At 38.5% G+C, this 22582-nt stretch overlaps 1 protein-coding gene across 1 annotated transcript; it reads right to left on the bottom strand.

The window, feature by feature from the left end:
* Positions 1-1918: 1918 nt before the first annotated feature.
* On the bottom strand, positions 1919-22220 carry slco2a1 (solute carrier organic anion transporter family, member 2A1). The gene is made up of 14 exons (XM_023264972.3): positions 21835-22220; positions 14682-14819; positions 13114-13276; positions 12367-12579; positions 11083-11181; positions 10838-10977; positions 9514-9586; positions 9228-9392; positions 7315-7516; positions 5617-5764; positions 4064-4227; positions 3648-3712; positions 2754-2874; positions 1919-2664 (listed from the first exon to the last, which is right to left on the bottom strand). Exons 1-14 carry the CDS (start codon positions 21892-21894, stop codon positions 2544-2546), a joined length of 1872 nt encoding a protein of 623 aa, XP_023120740.1. The 5' UTR covers positions 21895-22220; the 3' UTR covers positions 1919-2543.
* Positions 22221-22582: the final 362 nt, after the last annotated feature.

Below are 22582 nucleotides of genomic sequence, written 5' to 3'. Positions count from 1 at the left end.
AGCAGCCACCTGGACAGCCAATAGGAACACAGCTTACTGGAAGTCCAGAGGGCTGGCTTAGTGAAGGACATTTAATTTAAAATTGAAGCAGAAAGTTAACAAAGAAAGTTGAAAACCACCTTCTGATACCTGAATTCTCTGAGTTTTCACACAAAGAACACCTGAACATGTCAAACTGGTTCCATAGTAGAACCATCATTGTAAAAACGTCATAGTATGGTGTGTTGCTCAAAAAACATTAGGACCCGGCTGTCAGGGTACAAACATGTAAGAAACATGAGAACAGAGAGAACCCAACCAGTAGGTCACAGTTTATCATCCCCCAGTCATCTCCTGAAGTCCATATGGTGAGAGACATCAGTATCTGGTTGTTAATTTACCAGAGGATGCTTATAATCATGCTGATGTGGTCTGTACTCTACTGTATTTTAGTGACTCAATAAATGCCTAAGTTGTTTTTTTTAAAAATGCTTTTTAGTTTTTAATAAACATTTAACAGCCTATATGTAATCAATAAATGGCCTTTGCCTATCTTAAGAAATGTTCACTCAGAACTCTGATATGTTAACAGTACTAAATAAATCAATAAATACATGCATACACACAAAAATAAGTTAATACATTAACTGTGTTAAGATAAGATTTAGATTTTTTTAAAAAGTTGTTTATGTTTTTGCAGAATCCAGTATTGCTCACTGGTTGGTCATTACATTTTATTAGTTTGATTTCACTGTTTAAAATGATGCCACCTCTTTTCAGACAGAACCTGTGATAATAAAACAATACAAAATGTTTAGTTCTGTGTAAATAAAGCACTTAAAGCTTTAAGTATGGCTAAATGCTTTTTTCAAAATTAAATATATCACTCCTTAGGTGGTAGTGGCCCCAAGTTCAGTAAAGTTGGAAAGATATTCACAGATTCAGACTTCCAGCATCAATAACTCATTAGATATAGGTTGTCAAAACATAAACGGTGCCTCTTTCCCATAGTTGCAAGGCAGACAATGTGCTACAAGCCCAGTTTTATCAAAAGTAGCTGTCTTTCAAGCTACAGGAATAACATTGGTGTCTATGGAGTGAACAGGGTCCGTCTGCAATTTGCAAAACCGCTGCAACAGTAAAGAGAGACAAATATTCAATAACTTCACTCTTATACATTGTAGTGTCACTAAAATCACTGCAGCCTTCAACTGGCTCCTGTTGACAAAGTGTTTTAACAGAAATGTAAATGCTGTAATTTGATTCTTTTAATGAACCATGTAACTTGAATGGATGTGATGCTGGTGTGACCACAGTGCACACGTCTGATGTTGCTCACAGTGGTCCAAGGAACGCTCAGGGAGTTTGTGTGTTTGCTCAGACTCAGGAAAAATTACAGGGAACATTGAGTAGTAGATGCAAAATGACCAAAATGTCACAAAAATAAGCAAAGTTAAATGCAAATGACTAAAAATAAAGGCAAAAGGATCAAAATGGTACAAAAAAAAAAATCATAAAATGAGACATGAAATGCCAAAAAAACATCTGTAAATCACGTCTACATGACTGTGCCAACTCCAAGTTGCCATTAGGTACAGTACACCCTGCAAGATACACCCCTGTGCTACAGTAATACAATGTTCTAGGGCTACAAGACCATCTAAAAATAGTTAAGATCAAAGACCCATCTTAGCTCCTATCAGTGGCCAAAATTCTCAAACTTGAAGTTATTTGAAATACCAAAATCCAACAGACGTGCTGTAAACGCAGTACGTTTGGTTTTGCTCTCTTTGCCGTGTTGGTTATCCAGCCGTGGAGAAACAGATAACAACAAACGAATAAAAGACTTCACGCTGACTTGATTAATTGCCCTCTAAATCTTTTTTCATTATCCAGCAAGTCTTGCACTTGCACTCCGCTCAATAACCACACCAGCAGATAGCATAATGTATGGTAATTTATTTAATTCCATTTATGAGTAACAGTGTATGTACTTGATATCTGTAAAATCATTAGCATTACAATTACAGTGTTACATAAGATCATATATGAAATGAGTATTGCAGTTATCACAGATGTCTCTGTGTACGAGACAAACATCCATAAAAAATAAACTTAAATATTAAGCTATACAGTTAACTAGTTACAAAATATGTTCCCATTGCAAACAGAAACATCCACAGAATCCTAGTTTTTAGGAACACGTTATATACACAAAGGTATTTAACTGTTTGAGCATCAGTCAGTCTCATCAGCGTCTTGAAAGCATTTAAAATATTGTGAGGTACCAAATGAGAGGTGTTCTAGCTGTTTGAACTTGTAATGCCATACTGAGTTATTCCAATTATAAGCCTTTAAAATATCCAAAACATGATTTTGGAAAATTGATATCCAAACTCCAACCAGTCCCTGGTAGGTCAGTAGTGAGGCTGCAGAAAACAAGGTCAGTGTAGGGTCGACTTGACAATGGATTCCTCCCACTGACACAGCTTTCCTCAGCACGCTCATTTTCAAAATGTTTGAAAGCTCCGAGAGGCTCGAATCACCAGGGAGTCTCAGCAGGATCACAGCAGTCCTTCGGGCCTCTTTTCCAGACTGTACTCCTGGGTCCGCTGCACCTTCCAGCCTAGCATCATCAGCAGGAGGATGCCCATGACCTTATAACCCACCTGTAAGCCCAAGTACCTGCAGGGGTCACAGAAATGATTAGCAAAAGGCTGTGATGCACTGTAGATACACCGTTTGATATGTCTATCAGTGATAAATGTCCTAACCGGTTCCTCAAGAAGTTGTTGTCATAATAACCACAGCTAAACTTCTTTCCACATACACGTTTCCACCAAATGCATGATGTGTCGATGGCCATCCCAAACAGAGCAGGGGCAGGCAGCCAGGCTGAGGAGACAGAAATCATGTTTGTTCAGATAAGCCTCATATTTTTTCATATACTGTTAAGCCAGAACCATTAAAGAGAAGTCCAGAATTTGATTAACAGAAACAAACAAGCAGAGGTATGAACGGACCTGAATAAGAATGTACGTATTAATATAAATTAACGGTATGTTCAGAAGCACTTCCTGGTTTCGTTGTTGCGCTTGAAAGCTGCACTACACCCCTGTGAGATAGAAGGCAGTTGTATTTCTGAAGCAGAATACCTGATGGTGCATCTGAATTCAGTCAAAGTAAACTAAAACGAACAATGCAATGTCACTTAAATGTCAAATGATTCCTAATTTGTATCCTCTCACTCCATCCATTCGTGCTTCACTATGAGCACTGTGCATTCACTGTGTGAGTACTGACTAGGTCATTTTTATACAATGTCATCTTAAATATTGGAAAATTTACACAAGGACTATTTAAAAAGATTTTAAAAATAAAAATGAACATAATGATGAGTTGGGTTTTAAAAATTTCTCAAGTTAGTGCACAGTTTAGTTATTCATTTATGTATTTGCACAGCGTATTTATAGGATTATATATTTCATACAGTCTTTTTAACATATTCAATACCAACACTGTGGTCCACCGCACAATCATAAACTTGCCATGTTTCAAAATAACTGGGATATATTTGCAATGGGATATACAATATAAATAAGCATATCCTTAATACAATAATTTATTTTTTTATTATTTCAACATAGCACCAAACACACATGACTTACCTAATAATCTCATGAGTAAAAACTGAATTCCAATAGCAAATGACTTCTCTTCAGAGGGAACAGACCTGAAATGAACAGGAACAGGGATTAGAAGGGCAACATCTGCATTTTCTATTGATACTGTGCTGCACCCAACACTTGTAATGCTAAATTCTCATCAAATTCTATTTATTTCTGTTCATTATTAGCTCTTATAGTTTTAGAGAAAAGGAACTGAACTATTAACATTTGACTTTTGTGGACCTAACAGAGAGCCTGGCAGAAACTTAAATAGCTGCCAGTAACTGTTTGCAGAGTAGAACAAGAAGCTTGTATCATACAATCTATTAGGTAGATATTTTTTATTTTTAATTTGCTTTGAACATATAAAAATATGTAACAAATCAATATGTGACTTTGCTGTCATCCCTCCTTACCTGAGCACCATCATGTACATGGGGTTATGAGTGAGGCAGGCAATCAGTGCTGCTACAGAGATGACGAGTATGACGGGGAGAAGAAAATGAGGGCAGTTGTTTGGACATGGAGCTGGATGGACGTGACTCTGACTCCCTGATATACACCTGCAGTTGGTGAACACCTGTATCCAGAAGAAGGTAAAGAAGAACTTATTTAAACACTGAAAGGATTCGTTTTGACAGTATTCACTCTCTTGCTGAAATGAGGAGACTAATACTAATACTACTCATGTCTATATGAAGCTATACTCAGCAGCCACTTAGCATAAAGACTGTTAGCCTGCTAACTGTATTTTTGTTCCAGCTTCACTGTAAGTGTACTTCTGTAAGAGTCATCCCGTATTAGTAATGAGGAAGAACATTTAGAAGACATTAAACAGGTGCTTTTACATGCTAAAACTAAGTGTCCACATATAGATTAAAAAAGGCGCAACTGACATAATATTAATTTTGAATGAGGCCAGTCTGTATGTATCTTAATGTAAATATAAATAATATGAATACATTTATTTACAATAAAATATATACTTGTATTTTTGCTGATTAAAAAATTAAAAATAAAGAAAAATAGCTGCTGGACATCTAAATCAACACAAAAAGGAAAATAATCATTCTCTGATTTCACTGAGCTCACTGTAGCCTGATCTGTCTGTTTGTGCTTCAGTGTTACACAGTGGGCTTTACATGCTGACTGAAACTGACTAATACACTATTAGGAGTCACACAATCCACCCACGGGAAGATTATTCATAAGCTGTGACGTCTGAACACTGATAGTTTGCTCTGTATTAAAACCGCCGATACTCTCTGTGACTAATACGCATTGATTGGATATTGATTGTGAGCTGCTTGTGTCCTCTCTGACTGTAACACGACATTAAGCTACTGGACAATGAGACACATTATGTCAGTCCTGGACTTAAATAAAAAGTATCATTGACACAGTATGTAATATGTTGTTACACCAAAAATATGTGGCAAATACATAAGATAGTCTGAGATATCTAAAAAGGCATCCAAGGCAAAAATCACTTCCCGTTTCATGTACAAAGAATCCAAAGTAGTCAGGAGAAAAGAGGCTCCCCGAAGAGCAGATTTCTCTCAGTGAATGTTTGGTGGCATTTTATTTGCAGTATGGATTCCCTGCAGTGCTCTGCTCCTCACTATGCTGGTAAAGGTTAATTATACTCACAGTATAATTTACAGATCCTGTGCTGGGACAGAAACCAAATGCTTCTTCTTTTATCCCATACTGAGAAAATTATAGGAGATAATCGTTCAAGTTTTGAACGTTTTATACTGATTCCTATCTTACATGACTACTCTGCATCAGGATTTTTTTTTACGGACTACTGCTGATGACTTTTGTAGGGTCTTATTCTAGTGTTGCACTAAAAAGTAGGTATATTTCTACAGCCACCCATCACAAGCACATACATTTAGCAATAAACAACAGTCTAATGTGAAGGTAGTCAAGAAACAATGTATAAATGCAAAGAGGAGTCACTGACCTGAACCCTGTGGGTGCTGTTTGGGTCTTTGGTGAAGTTGGTGCAGCCTGCATGGCAGGGCGAAATGTACTCGATACCATCAGAGCCACACACGGGGTGGAAGGCACTGGCAGGACAGGAGCAGTTTGAATTGCATCTGGATAGAGACCTGGGGAGGGCAGAGAGCGAGAGAGTTACACAAAAACAAGTAGCTGGGAATACCAGGATAAATTAACCCTTCAAAGACCAAAAATTCTGCATTGCATGGAACAACTGGGAGGCGATCAGTAACTTGGCTGTAACCACCACTCGTGACAAAAATTCAGGGTCTATTTAGCTAAACCGGGCTGAACTGCAGGCTGTGTTTGCACAGAGTAGACAGAAGACAAGTATGGAAACAAATACAAAATGGAAGTAGAAAAATAAACTTGTACAGTAATTGGAGTCACCTTTTTTCCCCCAAGTACCGGCAACTCCTGTGAGCACCTGAAAAATGCTGTGTACATTGATTTCAATGTTTTTTCTTTGTACAATTTATGTTATTTGACGTTTGTACTTCTTGAGTTCTTTTTACTTCTAACCATAATTGTGCCATTTCCACAGAGGTGAAGGACTACATTGCATGGAAAAATGAGTGAGTAAAAATGTGACAGGAGTAAAGACACGCCCAGAAATTGCTTGGGGCCCAGAGGTTTAAACACTACACAGTTACGTGCTGGAGGCACCATGAGCTGCTGCATTAGAATCAGAGAATGTCTAACAGACCTTTCAGTAAGCATATAAGCTGCTCAGTGTGACTTCCAAGTTGTGCTGCATTTTTTGTTTGGGGAATTTTCTGTCTAGCACAAGACTTTTCATGGTTTTGCATCCATTCGGCTGCTTTCTTCCAGTTATCCAGACTACGGTCACAGTGGCAGCAGGCTAAGCAGGCATTCCAGACGTCCCTTTTCTAGTCACTCCTCGGGGATCCTAAGACGATATCAGGCCAGATGGGATAGGTAACCCCTGCCGTAAGGTCTGGGTTTACCTTGGGGTCTCCTGCCAGTTGGTCATGCCCGCAAAACCTCCAAAGGAAGGTGCCCAGGAGGTATCTAATCAGATGCTCAAACCACCTCAGCTGGCTCCTTTCGACACAAAGAAGCAGCGACTCTACTCTGAGTTCCCTCTGGGTGTCTCAGCTCTTCACCATATCTCTGAGGTTGAGCCCAGAAAGATACCAAAATACTAGAACTCCTTTGCTTGAGGCAGTGACTCACCCACATCCCAGAGGAAGCTTGCAGATTTGTATGAAGTTTGAAGTAATATTGAAAGGTGAGCTATGCCTACTATAGCCCAATACTTAAACACATCTAACCCATATCATTTACATATTCCTGAAGTAAGACCATAATATACAGAGAACATAATATATTATTAGAGAAACAATAGTTTAATTTTACTGTCATAACTGTTACAAATTGACTGAATTTGTAAGAATTGGTTCAAAATATGTTAAATACACATGAATTGACTTAAAGCATCTGTGAGCTATGAGGAAATTTTGGCCTTTGAGGTGTTTTGGAGACTGGCAGCTCCTTGACTTCATTGTATTTGAACATAAAAATCTTTCACATAAACTAGGCTGGATTGCGCTGGAATAAGACGTCAACAGCAAACTTCCCCATATTCACTCAAACGGTCATGAGAAACTGCCACATAAATGCCGCTCTCCTCACTCACCCATACGGTTCGATTTGATAATTGACCTCCGAGACTTTCCGCGTTGGACAGCCCATGAAGAAGAGAGGGATGCAGAGGAGGGTGGAGATGGTCAGCATGACCACCGAGAAACGAGGAATGGTCTTCAGAGAGAGAGCCGCTTTCTTCATGATGACCCCACCGACCAGCATCCCCACAGCCACTGCTGGTAGATTCACAGCACCTGGGAACCACAAACAATTCAGTTAACTCCAGAAAGATGCTATTTAATGATGATCAAAAATATAAAAATTTGAACGAATTTTGTATAATATTTGAATGAGAATGCATATATATATATATTCGTAGTTCTTGTATTAGCATGAATATATCAGTCTGTGTTGTCTGAAAATAACAAGGACAACCCCAAATAACATTTCCATCTCAGGAAAAGACAGCAGCTCAATTGGAGCTCACGCTTTGGAAAGTAGCCATAATGGAAGTGGACTGACGCACTCCAGAGCATCCATTAAATGATTTTAACACACTGTGTCATTTCACCTCTGGACTTCATAAAATGGTTTGATACACACCATACGGTACATTATGACTTGAATTATTTAACAGCGGACACCAGGGTTCCTTCACATTGTCTACTCAAAATTCCACACTTTTCCAGATGTCCCCTTAGATTTTTCACACCATATTTGACATTCAAGTTCAAACAGCCACAGAAGTTATATATTCTGACTAAATATTTTCCCAAAGATTGTAGCTCTCTGTATCATATCTCATACAAATCAATAAAAACACCAAACCTTGGCAAGTTCAATTCAATATTTTATTCAAGCTGCAACATGTCTGCCCAGAGAGGACTGCTGCTATCTGTAATTGTGTTGTTTTATTTCCACGAATACATCTGATATTACTGTTCTGACATATTTTTTAGTTTCTTTAGAAATAAGAAACAGAAGTGAATTAGACAAAAGTTAAATGATTTCATTTTCACAGTATCTGTATAGCCATGTCTATTCACTGTGTTCATGGACACGGCTATGAACGCAGTCATAAAGTCTTACTTTTCTTACACAGAAAAGGTTAGCCCTGCATAACTCAAATGCTCAAACAAGCTTAATATGTGTTTATTTGTGATGCTACATGTACATGCGCTTAAAAGATATTGCAGCAATTTCCAGATTTGGTGAAGTTTTAAGATACCTTGTCTTTAGTTCACATGCTAATGCAATTATAATTCTCTGAAAATGAACCTTTACAATATCTCCTTTCAGGGTGAAGATGGTGAAAAACTCTGTCATGTAGAAGTGCAGACAGGGGAGAGGTGTCAGAATCAGTCAACAGATGTGATCAACCGTTCTTCAATGCACTATTGATGGTAACCTGCTTGAACCTGTCATAACTTATTTCTTAGGCTTCTATTGGCCAACACGGCTGTACGGTTATATGGCCGTCTTTGGTTTGGCTCTTGAAAATGCTTCTTTTGCGTTTTTGTCCTTCATACAGACAGATATTTTTGGGGTGAACAAAGGAGGGAAAATAGTTTTTTCAAAAGTATCTGTGTGCATGTAGGTTGTAGACAGCGCTGCATAGGAGTGTGTGTTCAGTAACACACTATACTTCTTGCTATGCTTTCAACAACATTAAGCTCCCTTTGTCTTGTGCCGTCTCACACAGAGGTCAACATTTTGGATGCGCTGGCTGTCTGCTCCAAACAACATTAAAAACACTCAATTTAATTTTGGCGGGTTCAGAATTTCATATTTTAGAGCACAAAATAGAAGCATAAACCTGGAAAGTGATATATTTTTTCCACACTTACAAAAATCAAATTCCATACCTTTCCATGTTGGGTAGGAGCCCTGTGACACTGATTATAAGGATTTTGCTGAAAGAGCAACAGTGACCCATGTCTACATTCACACTGCTACAAAACCTACCTACTAGCAGGCTGCTGTAGGCGGGCGAGGCGCTGTACTGTCGCTCCAGAAACTTGTTAAGGAATGTAGCTAGACCTGCAATCACTGAGGAGAAGCAGCACTGGGCCAAGACCAGCATCAGGAAGAGTGGGCTCAGCAGGAGGTGGACAAACATCCTGGGAAACACTGATCAGACACAGACACACTGATTAGTACACTGGAAACACACTCTCTTATTTTAATCTGTACAGAACAACCTCAAAATGTGAATCTAAAGCTGTTTACAGCCTGACTGCAATATACTCACTTTTCAGGAAGTCCAGCAAAGAGACATCTGGCTTCTTGAAGTCATCACTTGAGTCTGTCTCACTTCCAATTGCCTGGAAAATAATAAGGACAAGCGGTTAAGTGCAAATCCTTTATTCCAGCTCTCATTTAGCTAAATTCAGTGTGCAATACATACAGGAGCATATATGTAATACAGTTCTACCAATCCAAACAGTACAGGACAGTGTGCGGGGGATCTGGAGGATTCACATCAGGCCCGTTTTCACACTTCTTCTTTCAAGGAACACTTCAAAGTTTCTTTGTCCCTCCATGCTACATCGTTCTACAAGACCCCCTTGCTGTCTGCTGCATTTATGTGACGTGGGAACATTAGAGTGAGCTGACAGCTCTGTGCCACGGCCACACAGAGTTCATCCATTCAAAATACCCCACAGATGTCAAACACCATAATGGAAGATTTCTGTAGACTTTTTGGAGAATTTAAGGAGAATTGATTTGTGGTTTGTCTTACTGATATACTTGCTCCAATAGTTTGCTGATGTATTTTAGTATTCACAATGCAATGAAATATATAAAACACATGGTATAAATAACAGGTTCTTTCAACACTCTTTACCTTACATTACGCAATTTGTTTTGCCAGTGCAGTTTTATTTATAAGTGCAATAAGTGACTGAGTGTTTTATGTTATTTTATGTGATATGTTTTTCTATTTTAAGGGTCAATTTAACCAACACATTTTGTTAATTTTCAGACTAAAAGATTATTTTCTTATCAGGGAGTACACATTTCCAATAACTAAGAGGAAGAACAAATAACAGGGACACTGAGGTGTTATTTTGAAAAGGCCTGAGATTTGCATCAATGTGATCTAAAACCAAGGCATTTGGATCCTTCTCAGTTACATATTTTTACAAGGTCAAGTCCCAGTCAAAGCTGGGAGAGCTAAAATGTGGTTTCACAGAGACGAGGGGATGTAATAAATATCTTTATCTTATCTATGACTACCATATTCTGCAGAAGAATGCACAAATTGGATCATCGTAGTTTAAATGTGTTCAGTAACATGATGAAGTCATAATGCTGATTTGAAAACCTTGTTTGAACCTTCAATATAGTGAAAAAACAGAGAAACTATTAACTTGCAATGTTGACATAAAACCAGTAGGTGTCACTAAAACCCCAGACAAACTCTAGTTTTAGAGTCTCATCAAGCTGGAATCTTACAATAACACTTTTCTAGGACCATAAACTATAAAACATCCACATATAACCCCACATCATGCACTCAGTGACACATACACATCGTTATACTGTGCTAAAGACCTAAGATTAAAACGTACATCGTCTTCTGTTGACATTGTGCGAGGGAAGAAGAAGTAGGGGATGGAGGTGAGAAGCAGGCAGCCGGTGGTGATGAGCAGACCCATCCACCAGGCACCAACCCAGCGGGGGTCACCCTGTCTCAGTTCCAATTCGGCTCCTGCAGGAAACAGCAGCAAACACTGAACCACCAGACACAACCATGATGCAATTTTAACCTGTTTGTGAAATAATTTTGTGATGCCCTTAAAGAACAAATCATCACCTAAACCAGTTCTGTCCACGTCCACGTAGATCCGCAGCATGACGGAGCCCAGCAGGTAGCCGATGGCAGGCCCAAATACAGACACAGCAAACAGGATGGCTGTGAATGATGAGAGCAGCGGTGAACCACAGTTTGAGCTGTTTGGCATTTTTCCTGCCAAATTGTGACCTCAGTATATAAATATAAAATGAAGACTTAAAAATATATTTGTGAAAAATGATCTGATTAAGTTTTCTATGCAAAACCAAAAAGTTCAAGCACCAAAATCAGGCAATAACTTGGTTCTGCAAGGTTCTGCCTACAAAGCACCAATCAGTAAAAAGATCAGCTCCTCTTATTTTTCTTTATTCTGTGACTGTGGAAAAAGAGCTGAAGAAATCATGAAAAGTTGCATATTTGTAAGTTTCAGTATCTCAAAATGTATGACCAAAAAAAAAAACAGATACAAATAAAGCAATCGGAGTCATGTTATTGTCTTGTTTAAACATGGTGAAAAGCTGATTATCAATCACAACTAAAAGACATTACACAGCTCATGCTAATGTCTGTTCAAGCTCAATGTTTTTTATCGATAACTCAGGTTGCTCTGATGACTTCAGAGATCATAGCAGTGACAGACAGCCTTTTAGTAAGTAGGAATCTCAGGTAAAACCAGGTTTCTAGCTGCTGCTTGCTGAGCGTCTTAGATTCTAACTATCAGTGACATGGTTCATAGCTCGTCTATTGCAGGACAAGAGGCCTTTGTAAATTTGGCAAAAGAATAGCAGAGATAGACAAACAGCTACAAACATTTACTATTTTTTGTCTTTCCCATTTCAGACAATTGTGTCTACATCAAAAATATGTTGCTGTATTGTCGTACTTTGTAACTCCCATCAGTAGTTATTGAAATAATATTGTGTTATTAAACAAGTAACCCCATAACAACAAAATCACTGCTTTCTATTCTTCATCATTTTAAATATCCTTATAAAATTATTTTAAAAACTTTCAGAAAAAAGACCTTTCTGAAATCCATCAGATTTTTAAAACCTAATTTAAAAACTCAACAGGGTGTTGTCAGTAAGTGTTTTGACTATTCTGATGAATAAACAAAACCTTAATGTTATCTGTTCTGCGATCTAGAATGTACAAATTAACTAAAAAACACCCAGAATGCAGACAGAACAATTTCAAGGTTGAAAAACACTAATGGTAAAAAAATCTTTGCACTCTCACCAATTCCTAAACTGTCCTCCCCTTATGTACCCTAATCAATCTGGTACTAAACTCCAGGTCAGTCACCTATGTAAAGAGGGGAGTTTCCAGGTCCAGCAAAATCATCTATGTATGAAATCCCAAAGGGCTGGATGGGCACCGAGCCGACACCGAAGAGCAGCTGAGCGCTGCCCATGAGCAGCCACAGGTTGTTGGTGTCTTTCAAACGTCTGGTTTCATCGCGACCACAAGACTCTGTGTTGCTCGAGTTTTCCTGGAGGGTGCAAATGTCGTGGCGATCTGGTTCGCAGCAGGTGGTCGCACACAAACAGAGACGAGAGGGAAAAACACAGAGTGACTGTTAATGACAGGTCAGTGGATGTAGATGTCCCACTTGTTTAATTTCCTGAAGCTTCTCTGACCCTCTACTGACACTCTGTATGAAGCCAAAATACTCTGTCTGGAGGCAGAATGAAAAGAGGAAGAGGGAGATTGTTATTGCAAATTAAACGCCTGGAGGTTATCCTAATCTTCTTAGCTTTCAGTGAGTGCACAGAGATTATGAATTTCCTTTTGATTTATGCAAAAGTTCAAGCGGAGAGCACCGGTAAGAACACAGTGAGCCAAACAACAGATACTTGTTTTACTCCTGCTGAGTGCAACGGAGTCTGTGCTGAGAAGATGCTTAGTCTTAAATCCTCCAAAACTGCTTCCATACAGACATATTTGTACATTTGTGAGTCGCCCGCTCTAGATTGACTCACATGAGCGGTCACAGTGATGCCAGTGGAGACGAGAGAAGAAATGCAGTCCTGTATTCATGGCTTTTCTTACTGTGTAACACGGAGTCGTATTCGTAGGGCTGAGACAGGAAGTGAGGTAAGGTCAGCATCATGGCACTGACGGCCATCAGCAATCCACCGATCCCAATGATGCGAGGACGGTGAACCCGATTCCCAAAGTAGCTGACAAACACGATCAGCACGCTGTTACTGATCTGAGAGAAAAGAAGTGTTTCAAAAAGATGCCAGAGGGAGCATTTCGGTCATATAATCTCAAATTAAAATGTTAGACCACTTTCTGCTTGATCTTCTCAGATTTGCCTGAAATTTTTATAGCTTAAAAGATGGATATTTTTAAAGACATTTGTGCTTTTAGCTTAAAATATCAAAAAAAACTTGAAGATATAGTTTGTTAAACTGTCTGTTATCTATCTATCTATTGTCTGAACTACTAAAATTTTCAATGTTATTTCTCATCGTGGCATTGATTCAGATCCTGCAATACTGGACATGTAGATTAAATAGTCTAGAGCAAATATTTAATATTAGAAAGTATTCTATATATTTGGTTTTCTATTTATGTGACACGTAACTACACACAGTTCAGAAAATATCACTAGATGACTTCTGTATTACCAATTTTTTTGTTAATGTGTGTTCAAAGATGGGACTTTCTGTCATGGCTTACATTTTTTTTTTGGCATATTTCAATTCACCCATAATCAGATAATATTTGATCTATTTGTACAATTATATATTATTACATAATGTGAAATAACAAAAAATTTCAGGTTTTTGTCTCTCCTGAGATATTGTTGTTCCCACATAATGTCTAGTTTCAAATGTGCTCATAGTGGGTTGACGTGCAATATTTTATTGTTTAACTGGCCTTGAAATATCAATCTAAAAATTCTTTCTGCCATGTTTCACTCAGCACCTATCTCCTGTCTCTTTCTCACTAACTCTAACCCAAACTAGCAAATTTCATTGTCAATTAATCTCTCAGTTATTTTTTAGTTGATCAAGAAGTTGTTTGTTCTATAAAATTTCAGAAAATGTTAAAAAAAAAAATTGCTGATCAAATGCTGTATACCACTGAGTTCAAGATGACATCTTCAAATGTCTTGACCAACACCCAAAATGTTCAGTTTGACATTGCAGGAGTGAAAAAATGGAGAAAAAAAAAAAGAAGCTGGAATCGCAGAACTCTGACTCAAAATTGGAATATTAAGGCTTTGTTTGGTCTGTGTTTTTAAGAAATACAGTCAAAAGCAAAAAGACAGAAAATGTCAATATGGTGATGTCTTTAGAGACAGACCTGCTGTCATGCATGTTTGACAAATGGAAAACATTGTGTGATGCCACTAAAATCCACTTAAAATTTTTTTTTAAAAAATGCACCATCCTCCATAGCAGCACACATAGAACATTCTTTGATCATTCCTGACCTCTGTATCTGTAATAAAACAGTTCCAAAAGGCTTGGGTCCCACTTGAAATGTCAGGAAGTGTGATTTTGATATGTTGCTTGTACTGCAGTTCCTCCTTTGTCATTTGTATCCTTGAAATAAAGCTATCATGATCTTGCACTGTGTGAGGGCATGTTGTTGTTGGCTCCCACCTCGTTGAGAGAGGAAATGGTTCCCGAGGAGTAACTGCTGAGGCCATAGCGTCTCTCGATTGTGGTGATGGTGCTCTTGAAGTAGGCGCTGTACAGCAGCTGAGAGAACTGCAGGAGGCCGTGGCACAGGACAAACAGCTAGAACAAAAAGCAAAGGATTAGTCTCTAAATTATGTACTCAAAAACAAGTGAAAAGCTGCAGGTAGACATTAGAGAAATCTGAGTCTGATAGATTCAGAGCTAAAATAGGTTGAAGTCATAAATGTCAGATGTCTTCTGTGGCATTTTCTGCAGCAGGAGACATTTGTCTGCCCTCATAGAAAGGCAAAACAGACTCAAATGCTAAAAAAATATATCTCTTGAGGCGTTTAAATCGTTCCTAGGAACAGGCAGCATTTCAGAGGACTGACATTGTCGACCCATATGTGTCCGCTGTTTCAGGAAAAGCGTCTTCCCTCTGAACAGAAACTCAGCTATTACAGTAATGGCACACAGCCATCCTGACTTTGTGATTTCACTGAGATTCACTTCTTAATGAATCAGACTCAGACCTGATAGAAAACTGGGACTCCCCAGCAGTGACAGAAGAAGCCTGTTGGCCCATTAAAAACATCTTCAACTCAACAACCTCAGTCCAGGGGATAATTTCACTATGACTTTACATCTTTCCATCAATGTCCCAAAGAAATAATGTGGAGGAAACATTTGAAAACAGCAATAACACAAAGGAAAAACAACCTTAATTCAAAGTTTTATGACCTGAAAGTGGAGAAATATTGCCTTCAAAATCTAGCAATGCTCATTATGCAGAATGCCCCCTATTATTATATAGATTACTGGGCCATAGTTAGAACTTAATTTCATGTTCTGAATCTAAAATCTTAAACTCCAAAGTAACAAAGAACTAAGAAACAAGTTGAGTTTCAAGCCTAAGCTATGAAATCATGTATAAAACCTCAAGAATCCTTAACAAGTAATTGTGTATCCTGAACTAGTGTGCAAACTACACTATATTTTCAGGGGAGTTCACTTGTTTAGTCTTTCATGGTAAGAAATGAAAGAAGCAACATTAACAAGGACTTACTGTAGCTACTATTTATTATTATTCCTATTATGAATAATAATAAGAAAACTAATTGAAGTAGCTACGGCCTGCTTCCAGCACCAAGGAGAATTAGGTTTGTTCTGTTGTCGTGGGCATAAGAAAGTTTTTTTTCCTGATCTTATAATAATGTAAGTGAAGTTTATGATCTGCAGCAATTACAGTCTAATTTTACGCAATATTCCCTAAAGAAGACACAGAAAAATAGAAATGCATGACTCACATAGCGTATTAGATATCCCAAAAATTGCAATTATGTTTTCACAGGAGCTCATGTCTCACGTTTCTTTGCTGTTGTTCACAGCCTGGTTTGGACACAGAAATACATACAGTCTACTTAAGGCCTCTAAAGCTCACCAGGACATCATTAGATCCAGCAAGTAAATAATATGCACGCAAAACCTCTAAAGCCACCGATTTGTTTATAAATTCAAGTCTTAATGAGAGTAAAATCAAACATGTTCATTTGTGTGCTTTTGACATTGTGTAGAAGTTTTTGTTTTAGGACAGAGCCACACAGGCTGTTTCACCCCTCCAGCTGTCATGCTAAGCTACGGTAATCATCTCTTGGCAGTAGCTTCATATTCGGACATCACGGTAGTATCGATCTGCAAAAAGGCATCTCCCAAAATGAACTGAGTTGCATGTCATCAGAAGCTGCAGAAATTCTGGAATACAAGGTTTGAAGGTAGGAATATTTCCACGTTCTACTTAAATGAAGCACTTTAGAAATAGTGGTGCATTAGAGCAAAGCAACGATTTATCAGGTGCTCCTAGAAGCTTGTTTTCCAAAAGAGAAATGAAATATGAAGATTCAGGAATGACGTTTTGGAATCATTCTCAGCCAATCTCTCAGCTCCTAGTGATAGCGTACAGCATGTTTCGCTGCATGATTTGTCTCTGACTTTTCTCATCACACCCAGAGCTGTGCAGAGATCAAAGTCAGCCACTGGATGGACTCCCAGTGATCTGGAAGAGGAGCCATTTGCTTGTCTGTGTGTCAGGAGGCCTTCACACACACTGTACAAGGGTTTAATCGCTCGGGGGGCCATAAATGCCCCGATGACGCTGAAGATACGTGTTGAGATTAGGAGTGAATCTGCTGAGAAAACACTGATAAATCCAGGCTTCCAGTCTGTTTACCAGCTGCCAGGTCGGCCGAGGGAGAATAAACTGTGCATTCGCCTCAGAACAGTTAATGCTCCTATTAAAACTTGGCTTTCTGGTCTGTTAGCACACACAATAGATGCTTTTACACTGTTGCTAATATTTCCTCCTCATTTTCTACCACATGGGCTTCAATTATCTAAATGGTTCAACAGGACCTATTTTCTCAGGCAGGCAGAGAACCGCTTTTGTCTGGGATTCAGATCAAACATTTCAGATCAACTTTAAATGCACTTTAGCCTTTAAAAAAAAAACTTGGATTCATAAAAATATAATGTTTCAGAGGCAACTCTGTGGCTCTCTGACATTTTGGCTTTAAGAATGGAAACATAATCATAATAAAATGCAAAAGTTCACTTTGAGTCTGGAAAATGGCAAAAACTGAGTTTTCTTGCACCTGATCAATATTCAGTCAATCAATAATGTGAAATAAAACTATGTTACATTATGTTGAAAGGATATTGATACTGTAGAAAGGAGAAGCTGCAGTGCATTCCACTAAAAAGGATGTTATCCATGCATAGTAATGAGTTATTGAAGCTGATGCTGAACGTGATGTTTGCAAGCAGGAAATCTGGCTGTGCAGAGGTAGATTCTCTGTGCATTATGTACAAATTTATCCTGTTTGAACACTTTCAGTTCCATCTGTCTTGAGCTTATTGTCCCAGTCTTCAGTCCTGCTGTGAGGGGAAGAATTGAGGGAAGTTCAGGCTTGAATTTCTAGTTTTTTTTATTTTAGGGACTCGTGTTGTGGCTATGTCACTAGAAATCCCTTTTTATTTTTTTTGGTTTTGATGCCTGACCCACTTTGTAAAAAAAAAAAAAAAAAGGAAACAAAGGAAAAGTTACGTGTATCAAGTCTCCCAGGATACTTGAAAGAAACTATAGCCACAAGATCACCTCCCTTTATTGTGAAACAAACATGAAACAGGCTTGTGGCACAATAGCATCATGAACAAAGGATCATGGTTGCAGATTTACAGCTAGAACTTGGGTCAGTGTGGAACTTGCACTTATTCTCTTTAGTGCATAGAGTTGGATGAGAAGATTGATATCGCTCTCGTATCTGTCTGTTCAATAAAAAACCAGGAGATTAACTTAACTTTGCATAAAGACTAAAAACAGGAGGAAGTAGCAAGCATTGTTTTGTCCAAAGGTAACATACTCTAACAGCACCTCCAAGGCTTGACATTTAATGCAGTGTATCACATACTCTGAAGTTTGAACCGCAATAAAAAAGAAGTGACATCCTACAGTCTGCGACGTACAATTTAAGACTTCAAAGTGTCTGCTCCTTGCAAATAATAAGCCAAGAACAAAACCCCTACAAAACCATAATCTGTTGATACTCTAAAATAAGGGGGAGAAGAAGTATTCAGGTTCTTTATTTCAGTACAAGTCCCAACCCAGCACTGTAAAAATACACCAATATATATTCAAGTCTTGCATGAAAAATCCTACTTCAGTATCAGAAAATAAGTGTGAGTGGCAAAACATAGTTAAAGTAAAATAACTGGTTTGGTTCCTCTGGCTGACACATTATTATACATGACATCATTACGTTATTAATAGTGACGCATCAGTGTGTCAGCAGCACGTTACTGTTGTAGATGCTGCAGGTGGAGCTACTTTATATCCACTTTTATATACAGGGTTAACAGACAAATCTCAGGGCTCATCATACAAATAATGGGAGAAGAAAGAAGAGGAAACAAAGTTCTGTTACAAATCTGTTTGCAGTTTTTGGACTTTTTCTCCAATCTTTAATTTTTGCTGAGATATGGGATTACTGGAACTTTTGTTCAAGTGTCGTCATTCATTTCCAAATCTATCCATAGCTCTGTGAATGATCGGGCTAAGCCTCATCATTAATCTGCTATAGGGGGAAAGGAAGCTTAGGCTTGTTTGCATTTCTTTAAACCAATCACAGCCATTTTTAACCAGTGATAAGGCCTGGATGCAGCAATGGTCCCCCTGCAAAATAGTGCCTGGGGTATCATGTTGCTAAAGTATTTGCATTCATTTTAGTCAAACTCACTGAAAGAACTGAGCAGGCCTGCCTTACTGAACAGTCCGAATCATCAAAACTTGCTGTGCAGAAACGACAGACTTACACCTGAAGTCTAAATCCAGTGACTCGGACAAATAGAAATGATGCCATGTAAGAAGTTTAGAAGGAAAAATCTAATTTTCATAGACCTGTAAACAACTGAAAGAAATCTGAAATGTGAGTGCATTTTTTTGTTAGAAGCCAAAAAAGATGGAAACCACTGGTTCATTTTTCTCCTCTATAAGCAATGTGTCACATTTTAAAAGCTTGTTACATTAGCCATTGTGTAAAATCTTATAAGTCGCTGAAAGTTCAGAGAAATGTAGTGGAGTTGAAAGTATAAAGATAAATAAATTAGCATAACAGAAACACTTATGTAAAGTACAAGTATCTCAAAATTGTGCTTAAATAAATGTACTAAGAAATTTTCCAACACTGACAACATTTATGTGGATTAAATTAAACAGAACAGGATAATTGGTGAGCTGGGTAAATTTTGTAAACTTCAAACAGAGCTAGGATGGCCTTTCACACCTGACTGTACTACTACTACTGCTTTCATATTTAGCAGAATGATGTTTAAAAAAAAAAAAAAAAAAAAAAAGTGGTGCCAATCATGTCATCCAACTCCCAGCAGCACAACTGCAGACGTGAGTCACAGACGTGAGCCACATGCTCAGGTGCAGCGAAGTGTGAATCCTTCAAACATTTCATGTTCAGGATGTAAACATTATGTGCCTGTGAGAAAAAATTTGGCTCTGACGCTAACAGAGATATCCTTAGAGAGAATGTGGTGGTGCAACATGAGTGTAGATGAGGTGTAGCTCACTGTAGATAAAGAACAAACAGAATGTCCTGATGAAACTGAGCAAATAGAAAGCAAAGCCCTGTACAACACGTACCAGTGTCACGGCAAGATGGATGGACCTGACTGCTCCCTGTGAAACCATTGTTGACTGGTTGGCTCTCTTGAGTGCAGAGGGATTTGCTTTTGCTTAACAGGAGGCCAAAAGTAATCAATAGTTTCAACATTACAGTTGACGCAACTAGATTTAAAAGGTAATACGTCTGTGCTGCTGCAGAGATTGCAGAAATAACTGCCTGACAAATTTCCTGCTGCTTATTCTGAGGTACTCCCATTATCCAAATATATCATAACACAGGTTTGGACTTCAGGTGCATCCACGCTGTGTAGGCTAAAGTTCACACAGAACTCAAAGTGAATGAGGATCTGCAGGATGAGCCTCACCGTCCTCCACCCTCTCTGTATTTGCACATCTTAGTTTCAACAGAGTTGGGCTTTAAAGTGAAGATTTGAAATGATAAACAAGGGCAGATCTGCAGTAGCTGGACCCGCCGCAGGCGGTGTGAAGGTAAACACTCAGAAAATTTCTAGTTCAAATAAATCTCCGTCTTCTGCAAGACGCTTCTTTCAGCGTCACCTCTGAGCTTACAGAATCTATTAGTCATGCTTCATTCACACAATGCAGAAGACAAGTAATTTCTCGCTGAGTTTTGAAAACAGCCACCGAAGTGCAACATGGAGTTTTGCCTCATGATTACTCACAGCCCAAGAACAAACTGTTTCTCTCCCATTACTGCCTTACAGTGAAGTACTAGAGCTCCTCCTGGCATGAAGTGAGGCTACATTTCTAACTCTGGACCAGACTTTTAATAATGGAGCCAGAGGTGCAGGAAATATAACAAAACTGGAAGTGGATGCAGTTAGCAAATGCTGAACGAATGAAGTCATCAATGATGAAAAAACAAAGCTGTCAACACTTTCTTCTGCTGAAATTTATCTGAAACAGGATGAAACGTGGAAAGCTCCCAAGATTAGTTGATTGATGGATTAGTTGATGACAGAAAATGAATCACTAACAGTTTTGTTAAGTGATTAAAGAAAAATATCTCAGTTTCACTACTGTTAGTTATGAGAATTTGCAGCTTTGTTCATCTCACATTAATGTAACTTGATTGATTTTTTTTTGGTAAATGTATCATTATAACTGCTGCTCCTTAGTACTGATTGGACATTTGTGAACAATTTTCTGATTACAGATCACAACGAGAAAACAATCAGAAGATTAGAAATTATATTTTACTACTATAACTCATTATAAATTTATTTTTAGAACATACTTTTTAAGCATTAAACATAGCATACAGATTGTTATAATAATATATAACGTCTATTAAAACATTTATAATGACAGAGTGGTCAAATAACTGAAGAAACAGTGACAATTTTTATATTTAACACTCACTTTTGTCGTTTGGCATTTTTCTTAACTAATTGTTACATTGTTAGAAATCATTTTTATATTGTTACATGTAAAGTTCTAGTTCTCACTTTACTATATGGATTTATTGCAAAGCAGATGTAACTTTGTTTTTGGAAAGTGCTAAATAAATGAAGTTTATTATTGACACTATAAACATATTTCTCTGAACTTAAGGTCACTTCAAAAAAAGAAAAAAAATTCAAGCAGCTCAGTACAAGTCAATGCATGAAAACAATGCAGTTAAATCAGATTTAAAGTAGCTCTGATGGAGAAATGAGGCACAGCACCTTCACATTATTGCTGACAGCTTGTTTATCTAAGGTGAAGCGCTTTCCTCTGCCCAGGGGACAGAACACTTGAGTTTTCTCAAGTTCTCGGAAGGAAAATGTGAAGCGACTTGCCTGTTTGGAAGAAGTTTAACTTTACCTGTATAAACTTATGCAATCGACTAAAAATAAATCCAGTTCAAGCAGTTACATAAACAATGCTGCAGGTTAAAGCAAGAAGTTTCCCTGCAGCAGCAGCAGCAGCAGCAGCACTGACTCCTACCTTAATGCTGCAGCACATGGTCCTCGATTTCTTCATGTCCTTGGAGGAGTGGAGGTCCATGAGTGGAGCTCCGGTGTGTCCAGGTGTGCCGACCGTCCGCTGCGTGCTTCGGCTGTGTGCGGTTCTTCCTCCCGGTGAGCCGCAGCTCCGTTTTTATGGCCGCCGGTGATGTAATTGGACTCAGCCCACAGCTGCACGCGGACATGTTTTGAAAGTTGTGAATCGGGAACAGACAGTCTCGCGCTCACGCGGGCTTGAGTGACTCACGCGCGATGGGCGAAGCTGCGCAACGTTCACCTGTGAGAGCAGGTTCATAACCGACGACTCACCGTTACTCACCGGGATGTTTACGCACACACGGACACGCTGTAAACAACAGAAAGCAGCTTCTAACGTGCGCCTGAACCTCCGCTTTGTTCTCCAGCACGATGAACGCTTCGTTAACCGCGGAATGCAGCAGCTTCTTCTGCCTCAAGCTAATGAGTACAGAGGCTACAAATACTGAATGAGCCGTTTATTTGAAGAGGGTCAGTTTAGCTAAAAACCTGACAGTGTAGAGACTTATGTACTTATATTATCCCAAATGTGTCCAACTATCCTACTTTTATTAAGTGTAACGGCAACAGTCCGAGTAGACAAACGTCACCGCTCCTGTCACTTAGCTAACATGTCAGTTAGCTAAGCGGTCACACAAAATTTGTAAATAACTTGTCCTACTAAGCCTAACTTAAGAGTTTGGGTATTAAAG

The sequence above is a fragment of the Amphiprion ocellaris genome, chromosome 2 (genome assembly GCF_022539595.1).
Source record: "Amphiprion ocellaris isolate individual 3 ecotype Okinawa chromosome 2, ASM2253959v1, whole genome shotgun sequence".
NCBI lineage: Eukaryota > Metazoa > Chordata > Actinopteri > Pomacentridae > Amphiprion > Amphiprion ocellaris.
Note: the sequence above shows the minus strand (reverse complement) of the source record. Positions and strands in the feature narration are given on the sequence as shown.

Excerpts from the sequence above, each read along its gene's own strand:
- slco2a1 (XM_023264972.3), bottom strand. The coding sequence starts at position 21,894 with ATGGACCTCCACTCCTCCAAGGACATGAAGAAATCGAGGACCATGTGC. Across the intron at positions 14,820-21,834 it reads CCATGTGCTGCAGCATTAAG|CTGTTTGTCCTGTGCCACGG; the intron begins GTAGGAGTCAGT and ends TTTTTGTTCTAG. Across the intron at positions 9,393-9,513 it reads TTTGCTGGACTTCCTGAAAA|TGTTTCCCAGGATGTTTGTC; the intron begins GTGAGTATATTG and ends GTGTCTGATCAG.